General features: G+C 42.8%; 1 protein-coding gene across 1 annotated transcript in view; it reads left to right on the top strand.

Annotated features, from left to right (window-relative positions):
* The window catches only part of LOC139556210 (monocarboxylate transporter 10-like), an 82,185-nt gene extending 68,319 nt beyond the window's left edge, over window positions 1-13,866 (top strand). Inside the window, exons 4-6 of the mRNA XM_071369849.1 lie at window positions 8,704-8,847; window positions 9,158-9,386; window positions 10,540-13,866. Of these exons, the coding sequence (XP_071225950.1) occupies window positions 8,704-8,847; window positions 9,158-9,386; window positions 10,540-10,778 (612 nt within the window). The 3' untranslated portion in view covers window positions 10,779-13,866. The remainder of the gene's footprint in view (window positions 1-8,703; window positions 8,848-9,157; window positions 9,387-10,539) is intronic.
* Window positions 13,867-13,968: the final 102 nt, after the last annotated feature.

Here is a 13,968-nt window from a genome sequence, read left to right as displayed (position 1 = left end):
GTACCTGCGTAATTGCGCACCCAACTCACTCAGGTGCTTCGCTATATCACATTTGACATTATCCGTAAGATTGAGTTAATTTGCACACAAAAAAAATCATACAATGATAGAAAGACCTGTGTGTTGTCCTTGTTAATGCAGACAGAAAAGAGCTCCAACTTCTTAATCATAGCCTCAATTTTGTCCCGCACATTGAATATAGTTGGGAAGAGTCCCTGTAATCCTAGATTCAGATCATTCAGGGGAGAAAAAACATCACCCAGATGGGCCAATCGTGTGAGAAACTCGTCATCATGCAAGCGGTCAAACAAGTGAAAATTATGGTCAGTAAAGAAAACTTTAAGCTCGTCTCTCAATTTAAAAAAAAACGTGCCAATAATTTGCCCCTTGATAACCAGCGCACTTCTGTATGTTGTAAAAGTTTTACATGGTCGCTGCCCATATTACTGCATAGTGCAGAAAATACACGAGAGTTCAGAGGTCTTGCTTTAACAAAGTTAACCATTTTCACTGTGGTGTCCAAAACGTCTTTCAAGCTGTCAGGCATTCTCTTGGCAGCAAGAGCCTCTCGGTGGATGCTGCAGTGTACCCAAGTGGTGTCGAGAGAAACTGCTTGCACGCGCGTTACCACTCTACTATGTCTCCCTGTCATGGCTTTTGCACCATCAGTACAGATACCAACATGAGCAGCAGCTACGTTTGGCTACATACGGACCGTTAGTGGAATTCCCACGAGAGAGTAACGGTTAATTGGATTGGATGTTAATTATTTGACTAGGCTACCTGTATTTGACATTGTGTGATTCATCACTCCAGAGAACACTCCAGAGTCCAATGGCGGTGAGATTTACACCACTCCAGCCAACGCTTGGCATTGCGCCTGGTGATCTTAGATTTGCTCAGCCATGGAAACCCATTTCATGATGCTCCCAATGAGCAGTTCTTATGCTGACGTTGCTTCGAGGCAGTTTTGAACTCGGTAGTGAGTGTTGCAATCTAGGACAGACGATTTTTACATGCTACGCTCTTCAGCACTCGGCAGTCCCGTTCTGTGAGCTTGTGTGGCCTACCACTTGGCAGCTGAGCCGTTGTTGCTCCTAGATGTTTCCACTTCACAATAACAGCACTTACAGTTGACCGGGGCAGCTCTAGCGGGGCAGAAATTTGACGAACTGACCTGTTGGAAAGGTGGCATCCTATGACGGTGCCGTGTTGAAAGTCACTGAGCTCTTCAGTACGGGCCATTCTACTGCCAATGTTTGTCTATGGAGATTGGCTGTCTGCTCGATTTTATACACCTGTCAGCAACGGGTGTGGCTGAAATGGCCTAATCCACTAATTTGAAGGGGTGTCCACATACTTTTGTGTGTGTGTATATATATATATATATATATATACACAGTGGGGCAAAAAAGTATTTAGTCAGCCACCAATTGTGCAAGTTCTCCCACTTAAAAATATGAGAGAGGCCTGTAATTTTCATCATAGGTACACTTCAACTATGACAGACAAAATGAGAAAAAGAAATCCAGAAAATCACATTGTAGGATTTTTAATGAATTTATTTGCAAATTATGGTGGAAAATAAGTATTTGGTCAATAACAAAAGTTTATCTCAATACTTTGTTATATACCCTTTGTTGGCAATGACAGAGGTCAAACGTTTTCTGTAAGTCTTCACAAGGTTTTCACACACTGTTGTTGGTATTTTGGCCCATTCCTACATGCAGATCTCCTCTAGAGCAGTGATGTTTTGGGGCTGTTGCTGGGCAACACGGACTTTCAACTCCCTCCAAAGATTTTCTATGGGGTTGAGATCTGGAGACTGGCTAGGCCACTCCAGGACCTTGAAATGCTTCTTACGAAGCCACTCCTTCGTTGCCCGGGCGGTGTGTTTGGGATCATTGTCATGCTGAAAGACCCAGCCACGTTTCATCTTCAATGCCCTTGCTGATGGAAGGAGGTTTTCACTCAAAATCTCACGATACATGGCCCCATTCATTCTTTCCTTTACACGGATCAGTCGTCCTGGTCCCTTTGCAGAAAAACAGCCCCAAAGCATGATGTTTCCACCCCCATGCTTCACAGTAGGTATGGTGTTCTTTGGATGCAACTCAGCATTCTTTGTCCTCCAAACACGACGAGTTGAGTTTTTACCAAAAAGTTATATTTTGGTTTCATCTGACCATATGACATTCTCCCAATCTTCTTCTGGATCATCCAAATGCTCTCTAGCAAACTTCAGACGGGCCTGGACATGTACTGGCTTAAGCAGGGGAACACGTCTGGCACTGCAGGATTTGAGTCCCTGGTGGCGTAGTGTGTTACTGATGGTAGGCTTTGTTACTTTGGTCCCAGCTCTCTGCAGGTCATTCACTAGGTCCCCCCTTGTGGTTCTGGGATTTTTGCTCACCGTTCTTGTGATCATTTTGACCCCACGGGGTGAGATCTTGCGTGGAGCCCCAGATCGAGGGAGATTATCAGTGGTCTTGTATGTCTTCCATTTCCTAATAATTGCTCCCACAGTTGATTTCTTCAAACCAAGCTGCTTACCTATTGCAGATTCAGTCTTCCCAGCCTGGTGCAGGTCTACAATTTTGTTTCTGGTGTCCTTTGACAGCTCTTTGGTCTTGGCCATAGTGGAGTTTGGAGTGTGACTGTTTGAGGTTGTGGACAGGTGTCTTTTATACTGATAACAAGTTCAAACAGGTGCCATTAATACAGATAACGAGTGGAGGACAGAGGAGCCTCTTACAGAAGGTCTGTGAGAGCCAGGAATCTTGCTTGTTTGTAGGTGACCAAATACTTATTTTCCACCATAATTTGCAAATAAATTCATTAAAAATCCTACAATGTGATTTTCTGGATTTTTTTTTCTCATTTTGTCTGTCATAGTTGAAGTGTACCTATGATGAAAATTACAGGCCTCTCATCTTTTTAAGTGGGAGAACTTGCACAATTGATGGCAGACTAAATACTTTTTTGCCCCACTGTATATATATACACTGCTCAAAAAAATAAAGGGAACACTAAAATAACACATCCTAGATCTGAATGAATGAAATATTCTTATTAAATACTTTTTTCTTTACATAGTTGAATGTGCTGACAACAAAATCACACTAAAATTATCAATGGAAATCAAATTTATCAGCCCATGGAGGTCTGGATTTGGAGTCACACTCAAAATTAAAGTGGAAAACCACACTACAGGCTGATCCAACTTTGATGTAATGTCCTTAAAACAAGTCAAAATGAGGCTCAGTAGTGTGTGTGGCCTCCACGTGCCTGTATGACCTCCCTACAACGCCTGGGCATGCTCCTGATGAGGTGGCAGATGGTCTCCTGAGGGATCTCCTCCCAGACCTGGACTAAAGCATCCGCCAACTCCTGGACAGTCTGTGGTGCAACGTGGTGTTGGTGGATGGAGCGAGACATGATGTCCCAGATGTGCTCAATTGGATTCAGGTCTGGGGAACGGGCGGGCCAGTCCATAGCATCAATGCCTTCCTCTTGCAGGAACTGCTGACACGCTCCAGCCACATGAGGTCTAGCATTGTCTTGCATTAGGAGGAACCCAGGGCCAACCGCACCAGCATATGGTCTCACAAGGGGTCTGTGGATCTCATCTCGGTACCTAATGGCAGTCAGGCTACCTCTGGTGAGCACATGGAGGGCTGTGCGGCCCCCCCAAAGAAATGCCACCCCACACCATGACTGACCCACCGCCAAACCGGTCATGCTGGAGGATGTTGCAGGCAGCAGAACGTTCTCCACTGCGTCTCCAGACCCTGTCAAGTCTGTCACGTGCTCAGTGTGAACCTGCTTTCATCTGTGAAGAGCACAGGGCGCCAGTGGCGAATTTGCCAATCTTGGTGTTCTCTGGCAAATGCCAAACGTCCTGCACGGTGTTGGGCTGTAAGCACAACCCCCACCTGTGGATGTCGGGCCCTCATACCACCCTCATGGAGTCTGTTTCTGACTGTTTGAGCAGACACATGCACATTTGTGGCCTGCTGGAGGTCATTTTGCAGGGCTCTGGCAGTGCTCCTCCTTGCACAAAGGCGGAGGTAGCGGTCCTGCTGCTGGGTTGTTGCCCTCCTACGGCCTCCTCCACGTCTCCTGATGTACTAGCCTGTCTCCTGGTAGCGCCTCCATGCTCTGGACACTACGCTGACAGACACAGCAAACCTTCTTGCCACAGCTCGCATTGATGTGCCATCCTGGATGAGCTGCACTACCTGAGCAACTTGTGTGGGTTGTAGACTCCGTCTCATGCTACCACTAGAGTGAAAGCACCGCCAGCATTCAAAAGTGACCAAAACATCAGCCAGGAAGCATAGGAACTGAGAAGTGGTCTGTGGTCACCACCTGCAGAACCACTCCTTTATTGGGGGTGTCTTGCTAATTGCCTATAATTTCCACCTGTTGTCTATTCCATTTGCACAACAGCATGTGAAATTTATTGTCAATCAGTGTTGCTTCCTAAGTGGACAGTTTGATTTCACAGAAGTGTGATTGACTTGGAGTTACATTGTGTTGTTTAAGTGTTCCCTTTATTTTTTTGAGCAGTGTATATATATATATATAATAGGATGCCCACTGGTTGGTGTTGGGTTCTGTACTAAGTAAAGGGTAGATGGATGACCCAGCAATGTTTAAGGCCCAGGTTCTGCTGGGTAGTATAATGGACAAACAGCAGGCCTGGCATCTGAGCCAGCAGGGAGTGGGACACCCTGTGGACTGGAGGAATGTTGTCTGTGGGCTTTTAGAACTATAGCCCCGCGAAACCAGACTGACCACTGAGCTTACGTTTTGTTTCACTTGATACGTGAAGTGAAACAGAATGTGAGCTCGCAAGATCAGGCTGGCTTAATGAGACTACTAGGTTATACCATGGAATATAAAAATTGGCACAGAAAATAGTAGACATTTGGGCAGCACAAATTATTCCGCTAAAAGGTCACTAGTATGTGTCTGTGCCATCTTCATAGCTGATAAATTCAGACTGTCAATATACCTGACCAGATGTACAGGTAACTGACAAAATAATGGAAACGCTTGAGTAAATGAGGTATACAAAGTGTATTGAAAGCAGGTGCTTCCACACAGGTGTGGTTACTTAAGGAATGAACATCCCATCATGCTTAGGGTCATATACAAATGCTGGGTAGGCCATTATTTTGGCTACCATGGCTATTCCCTCATAGGATGACAATGCCCCCATCTACAGGGTACGAGTGGTCAATGGTTTGATGAGCATGAAAACGATGTAACCATATGCCATGGCTGTCTTAGTCACCAGATCTGAACCCAATGGAACACTTATGGGAGATTCTGGAATGGCGCCTGAGACAGCTTTTTCCATCAACAAAACACCAAATGATAGAATTTCTCGTGAAGAATGGTGTCACATCCCTCCGATAGAGTTCCAGAATCTATGCCAAGGTGCATTGAAGCTGTTCTCTGTAGTGGTGGCCCAACACCCTTTTAAGCCACTTTATGCAGGAGTTTCCTTTATGTTGGCAGTTACATGTAGGCTATCATGTGACTTAGGGTGCTAGCCCAGGCTGAGAATGCCCTGTCACCCCGTGCACATTCCGATTGGAACGTAATTCTCTTGTTATGCACTTTTCTCTCTACGCATATTCTGACCTTGCTATTCACCCACTATTTCGTTTTTTTTATTTTAAGAACAAATTCTTATTTACAATGATGGCCTACCTCCGCCAAACCCTCCCCTAACCCTGACGACGCTGGGCCAATTGTGCACCGCCCTATGGGACTCCCGATCACGGCCGGTTGTGATACAGCCCTGGATCGAACCAGGGTCTGTAGTGACGTCTTAGACCACTGCGCCACTTGGGGGTGGAGATTTTTAAAATGAAGGTGTGTCTACAGCTACGCTATACAAACCTTGACTTAATTCCACCACCTTTACGCATGATGAATAAGGTGGGGCAACCTGTCGGTTTCAAGTGGAACAACATCAACTTCATTTTTTCTGTAGAAATAACACTCATTCTCCATGCACTGATTTACACATTGATAAAATCTAGGTCAATTAGTATGCTGTTTGGTTAAGGAGATTTGTAAATATGAATGACAATTGTTAAAGATCAATGTTACCTTATGATCGCTGGAGACAAATCATATGGCAGCAAACTAAAGCATATCAACATATCACCTTTTCCACAGGGCAGTTTATGAAATGCCGGCCTTATAACCTGCGATGAAATTTGGAGACCCAAGCTAGACACACTTCTGTAGCCATGCACAAATGACAGTATAGCGCCAAACTTACCGAGTTGATTTATGATTTCTAGAATCTTTTAATTATATTCCCAGACTTTTCACTGTATTTTTTTTACAATTTGTATTGTGTTAAATATTAGCCACTATCGGTAGCCACCTTCAGTTATACCCAAATAGGCTACATTAATAACTCTTACTTTAGCTTCCTTACATTTTGAATCATTCCATTACATGGTTAGTGTACCTTTCGTCTGTCACGTTGGTGTGGTTGTTCCTGAGGATCGCTAGCAATAGTGGATCATATTTGGGACATGCTATCATTTGGGACATGTAGCCTATTTGAATCATTATGGAACACATACCATACGTAGCAGTTTAAACGTGAGAGGCTGGCGCATGATTTATAGGGCTACTGTTCAACCCCTATTGAACACTTCTCACCTTCCAATATTTCAGGGATTGAACAACTGAATATGGCAACTTTCAGGATGAATCAAACCGCTGTATTTTTTTATTCACCAATATAGTGCGTAAAGGCTCTCAACCCTGTTTTTTATTATTCATAAATATTTTCCTAACACTAAATTTGAGTATTTTTAAATGGACAAATTGGTGCTGAAAAGGAGATGAATATGCACGTTTACATGGATCCCTAATATTCTGAACCATTTTCTACATATAGTCTAGTGAGTCTGTCAAATTCTAATTAAAGGTACACCAAATTTAAAGGGATGGCCTTAGATAAATGTACTGATAAACCTAACCCTAATTGTGACCCTAAAATATCATTTTCCTTGTGGGAACCTGGGAAATGTCCCCACTTTGTTTTAATAGGTTAGTAAGGATAGTAAAACCAAAAAAACACACACAGACACACCTACTCTGATGTTAGAGGTTTTGGGGTCAGAGTTCCCTTTTATGTTTTTATTACTGTTCTTTATCATATGGTTAATAAGATGATCCTCTGCCGGCAGTAAACCATTTGAATTAGTGTGTTGTTGGATGAGGAGTTCACACAGAGTTCTCTGCACATTAATGCATCTCCTACTGCATTATTTATTGTACAGTTTGTCTGATACTGTAAATTAGAGATGAAGCCAAGATTCTTTAGAACATACTGTGGAAGCTCAAATTCCTTAAACTAGTCAAGATACATGGGATAAATATGAGCTCTCCTTATTGGCCTACTCTATTGTGGTGTTTATGACTGGTAAGGAAAGCACAGGACACGCCTTGAACATGTAAACCCTTTAACCTCCATTTCCATAACATAGCATAGGCCCACAGGGAACACAATGCCGGCCATAATCCTGACTTCACCGCTGCTCTGTCAAAGAGAGAGAGAGTGCATCCTGGGCCCATATGGTGTTTCTCTGAAAGGTCATGTCCCCAGGGGGGCGACTGGCTGGATGAGGTGTGTGTTTCACAGCTGCTCTCATTTAAGACTACACCGTGATGGGAGCATCAACATACGCACACACACCATGTAATCTGGCCCTACCCTGCCTAGGTTCAACCACAGCCCCATGGAGTATGTGGAGGAAACCCCTTGGAGCCAATAAAGCAGGAAACCAATGAATAGAGAATTTGTTGTTGTTGCATAATGACAGTTAAATCATCCGTGTGTGTGTGGTGGATGAGGGTCAGGGAGGTGGATGAGGGTCAGGGAGGTGGATGAGGGTCAGGGAGGTGGAATAGAGGCTCAGGGAGGTGGAATAGAGGCTCTGTGACTGGGAGGCAGCAGCAGGAAGGTGTTTTGATGTAGTCTTTGGAGGCTGTAGCTACTGGCGGGGCTCCAGGTACCGAGCCGGGCATCCCTGCCTCCCGGGCAGCCTCCCCAGCTCTGGGGCTCACAGATTGGTGCTCCTGGGTAGAAGGGACCGGCAGCGGCCTTGAACAACCAACATCTGGACTGCATTTCACATGCTCTGATATGCTATGACCGCAACTATGCATTCCCAGATTTTTGTGATAGTACTCTCGCTTTTCCTGTGAATTGAGCAGAATGATTTTCAGGGGCTGCTGTAAATATTATATAGGGGTCTGATATGTATAACTGTGGAGATGGGGGTGGGTTTTATTTGCTTGTATGAATGGTGCACCCCCCCCCCAGGTGTAGAGCAGGGGGTGGGACCCTCTCTGGGGCATGAGTGAAAACACCTGCTGTGTAGCTGTCTTAGACTGGTGCCAACTCACACAATTCAAAATGTATACACTTACACAAACACACATGTAGATCCCCAATGAATCATGCACATACAGTGCTAAGACATTGTGTTCCATATGCTTCCCTTTTCATCACCCCATCCCTCCAATGACATCTATAAACAAAGCATCTATAATTCTTTTGTCAGTTTTCCACTCGACGTACCATTTGATTTGGCAGCTGTGTTCTGATGTGACTGAGTGCTGATTTAAGTGGTTGTGTCCTCTGTGTCTGTCCCATAGATGAAGCACGTTGAGGAGCGCTTCGGAAAAGACGCCAACAAGGAGGTTCTGCTCATGTGCATCGGCGTCACGTCTGGCGTGGGCCGCCTCATCTTCGGCCAGGTGGCTGACTACGTACATGGAGTCAACAAGGTCTACCTACAGGTAACACCTACTATTCTTGAGATCCTACACAGGCCAGACTATGACTAGGCCGAAGTCTCAAGTGTGCCCTATTCCTCATATAACTGTCGTGCACTACTTTTGTCCAGACGACACCCTGTACCCTCCTATAGTCTACTATATGTGGAATTGAGGGTGTCAGGGTGTCATTTGAAATGCATCTCCAACCTCATGACATAACCATTACTGTAATCAGTTGTTGCAATGATTGATGTAAAGATGCAATGCTGCTGTGCCCTCCGAACACATGACACAGAGGAATCATCATTTACATCCCCTCCTGTCCCCCCAGGTGTCTTCATTCATGGTCATCGGCGTGATGTCCATGATGATTCCTCTGTGTCATGTGTTCGGAGGGCTGATCGCTGTGTGTCTGCTCATGGGCCTGTTCGACGGCTGTTTCATCTGCATCATGGCCCCCATCGCCTTCGAGCTGGTGGGCTCCCAGAACGTGTCCCAGGCCATCGGCTTCCTGCTGGGCATGATGTCTGTGCCCATGACCGTGGGCCCTCCTATTGCAGGTATAGTACAGTGGACAAGCCAGGCTGCATCCCAATGCTCCGCCCTTCTCCCGTCATAGATTTAACAATGATGGATGCTACCTCCAGTGCTTAAACCAATCCAATGCACACTTTAGGAGAAGTCTGGAGGGGAAAAAATGATTTGATTTGAATTGGGATGCAGCCCCAGTCTCTGTAGAATCATGACGACATTCTGCTGGGGACAATAGGACATTCTGTTGCTGCAAGATCAATTATACAGCCACACGGTTAGTTTGCGCTGTTTGGTGGTTTAAAAGATATTAACATTTAGCTTGATGTAAAACGTTGATGCATTTCTCCCTAGAGTATGAGTTTGATATGAGTTGTTTTTCTATAAACTGGTGCCACTTGGTGTTTATCTGTGGACCTGTGAAAGTAAGGTGTTACATTCATACTCCACCAAACATAGAGGTACATAAATACATCTATTCAGAACATGGCAACTTCACACGTTCTACAAAGTTGATAGGAGTAGAGACATTATGTCATGAATATGATACATGTGTAAGAAATTATATACCCTGTGGAAAATGTATGTAAATTCCACCACTGGAATGTTGAGTGCACAGACGTCCATTCATGATAAGCTCTTTCTAACTTGGATGTCATTCATAACCACATGAGTCATGTGCAACCTGTTTACACTGTACTACAGACAAAGCATCTGTTTTTCTCAGAAATAGACTGGCATTCCAGGGAGAGAGAAGGAAACTAAGGGAAAGTCAGGAAGTCATGCAACTCAGTGCTGCTAAGGGACGGGAAACAACCACAAGGGGCGACGAACAGAGGGGGCGTATTGGCTCTGACCCTAATCCACTCAGTCTTCACTGGACAGTAATAATCAGCAATGTTTGTATTACAAGAGTGGGTTTGGACACACTACTTAGTATCACTCAGTCCCAGCACAGATAAGCCTGCCGTTGTTTTATATCCGAGAGGACCAAATAAGGTTCACTGTGGTTTGACGTTACAGGGTTATGCCCTCAGGACTGGGGGCATACTATAGCTGACCTGTGGGGTTCAGGGGTGCTGCTGAACTTTGTACCTCGTTTTGTTGAGGCCAGTTTTTAGGACACTACATGAGTCATGATGAGCGACTCCCAGATGTTGATTTTTCTCTCTCTCTCTCCAGGGTTCCTCAGGGACAGGCTGGGGAGCTACGACGTGGCCTTCTATTTGGCTGGTATCCCTCCCATCGTTGGTGGGGCCGTGCTGTGTCTGATCCCTTGGGTGGAGGCTAGACGTATCAGGAGAGAGCAAGAGGCAGCCAAGGATGGCACCCAGGAGCAGATGCTGGAGTTCAAGGGGAACAGTGGGGGTCAGGGAGATGCCCTAGCAGCGAAGACCGCAGACCCCAAATCTGTCATCTAAGTTTGTCATCCAAAACACACTCAAAACAAAGAGATACGTCCAGACATACACAGTTCATACTCACTTGCAGGCACACGCAGTTGGGACTGCTGATTATTATATATTTTTTAATGATACAAGTATAGACGAAATATGTATTGACTTGTGGTGTATGTGTAAACAATATTTTAATGGCTGCTTTTGCCAGAGAATGTGGGGAAAATTCTGAAGTAATAATACATTGAACATGAATGTGATCTTGAAGAGCTATGCATCAGATTGTTGTTTTCCATCAATCTTCCAGCTGTTGAATTAACTTAAAGGTTTAAATGGAGAAATCTCACATTTTATATTTCTTACAAGGGAACACGCGCATTACTTGGGTGCTTTTTGAAGGCTGCAAGCACTTATTTACATAAGAATAGCAGTGGCCAGTCTCGCTAGCAAATTCTCCCGTTTTCAATGTGCATTCTTTAAGGGCATTGAGGATCATTCTTTTCATTGAGTAGAAATGTCCAATACAAGCTTGAATATAGATTTTAGGCTTTCAGAATTTTGAAAAGATAAACACAAACTAGATTTATTGGGTTTGTTTTTAAAACTATATTTCCAATCAACACTGGGGACATAATTGACCATATATGGTCAAAGAAACGGTATCTATTGTTTCTCAAATGACCCCAATCATCTCATAAGTAAGTTGGTGTTGCTTGTCTTGACTACAGTATAACAAAGATACAAAAAGTATACTGGTGAGTAGATTTAACCAGGAAAAATTAAGTCAACCTTTTTCTGTTTATTTGTGTTTTTTTTTATACTCTCTTAAAACATGGCAAGATTGTGAATGTGTGTGGAATTAGTGAGTTATATTTTTGAAGTATGACCTGAGTGTACAATATCACTTCAAAGAAGTACTGTATGCGATACTGGCTGGGGAGGTTGTAGGATTTACCATTTACCATTACCACCTCAAGGGAGCAGCTTAAAGCACAATGAAAGCGTCCCGCCCATGAGATATGAACTGTCATCGTGGTCATCTCAAGGCTGCAGGAGTCTGGACCTGAAATAGGCCTTGACTTTACCTGAAATAGGCCTTGACTTTACCTGAAATAGGCCTTGACTTTACCTGAGACTGGATTCACTCGTTATGATCTCTGATACAGTTTAGCTTATTTTGCCCAGCGTACAAAGTGCCTAAAAATCATTTTCAGTGTTTCTACATCAGAACCACCATTGTCATTTCAGTGTACATAGTTTATAGCCAGCACAAAACAGGATCCTTAAACTAAACGTCTGCTTGTCTGACTATGCAAAGTGAGCGAAGGATGAATGTCAATGTTGATTTGTAGGGAGTAATTTACATGAAACGTGGATTAATTAGTTAATATTATGAATTCATTTTTATTGTTGAAGTTGAGTATTTTATCCCGCACATATAGTAAACCAATGTTATACTTTCAGCATATCTTCTAATTGTAGTAGGCTCACTCGCTCCACCATATTTCAAATGTAATTTGAGATGCGAGCACCATTAGTCATTGACAAATGTGACCATTAGTCAATGGTTAACTTGACTCAATGTAACTCTGTGCTCAGTTTAACCTTTTATTAGAAAAAGTATTTGTTTTAACGATCATATTTTTCATATTTGTATTTATTTTTTTCTAGAATTTGTTTAGTGGCTGATGTCATGCCATAATTGATGGGTGTTGGCCTTTCTCATTATTTGATGTATTGAAGGCCAAATGGTCCACCATTTTATTTTTAATTGATTCTTCTGCTTGTGGCCTTGAAATGTAAAGAAAAGAAAATGGCTGATTTGTCTACGGCCAACTCTGTTTACCAAAGCACCACCCTCAGGATAGTTTATTAGGCTTTTCAAAAATTTTATCACCCTCCTGCAATTCAACAATCATTGATAATTATAAAGATTGCCCTTGGAGAACTTGAGAACCCACAACTTTTACAGTGAAAGATTTTGACTCGACAATCCCTTGACCACTAAAAACGCAGAAAAGTCATAATTTATCAAAATCCATACTATCCAGCTTTGTGGGTCATTGGTTTCTCCAAGGCAAGACTTGTGACACAATCTACCTCCGATGTCATGCAAATTTCTGGTATTTTGTCCTGACAGGCTGGAGGTTCAAATGATTACAAAACTGGCAACGTTTCCCTTCCCCGCCACTGTCCTTATTTATTATCCAAACATAAGGAGAGAGACCGTGTAAAATAGTATTTCAGCTTCCTAGACGTAATTGTTTCCTCAGAAAGGGTGTGTTGCTGCCTATCTGTACCACAGAACAGGGTTTGTGTCTGAGAAGTACAGTACTTCAGTGGAATTTTGTGACCTGGGAAATGCTAATAAATCTCTCATTCTGAGAAGAAAAGTTTCTATCTTGAACTTCAATCTTGCTTTTGGAATTAGCTCTTTTTTTTAAGCTTTGAATTTCCACATTTAAATGTTTTGCTGTTAATGTCAAAGTTAAATAATAGCCTTGTTACAAGGAATGTTGGAGATGTTTCGTTTTTCTAACCAGAGAATACCTTTCTAATAGGGCATTTCTCATTATATAGAATTAGTTTTATATTTTATGTTTATGGTAATTTCAGTGTTATATATTTTTCTACATCATAGATGCACAGTTGCGCAATTCACCAATGAAAGCCTCAGGTAATTTCTCAAGTAATGGAAATTCCTGAAATTGTACCTCCCAGAGGTTTACTGAGACACCCCTTTGCCATAAACCATAATAATCGTTTTAGTATCATTATTGATTCTCATACTGAATGAATTACTTGCCATCCAAAGACGTTTATCACTTTTTGGGAATGTCCCGGTATTTAGAGAATATAAAGATAATGTAAAGATGAGTCTATGCATGTTCTATTTTTGTTAAGTGGCTAAAGACCAAATTCAACAGCATATTGTTTGAAATGGTGTAATATGTTTCTACTTACATACTATATGTAGGTTATATATAGATTTTATAGCAACTCTTGCTGTACACAGTAGTAATTGAGTGTATATTGATGCCTAATAATGCAACTACAATTCTGTAATGCATACTGTCACAAATAAATATATACTTTTCAGCTTTGACTTTCACCCCATGTTTTCTGCATTGTTCTGTCATTTTCCTGGTTCACACATTTCTTTATTATGTACACATTGTGTATGGCTGATCATCCAAATCCCCCATAGCTTTAT

This window comes from Salvelinus alpinus, chromosome 27 (assembly GCF_045679555.1).
Source record: "Salvelinus alpinus chromosome 27, SLU_Salpinus.1, whole genome shotgun sequence".
Taxonomy (NCBI): domain Eukaryota; kingdom Metazoa; phylum Chordata; class Actinopteri; order Salmoniformes; family Salmonidae; genus Salvelinus; species Salvelinus alpinus.
This window is presented reverse-complemented; position numbering and strand designations above follow the sequence as displayed.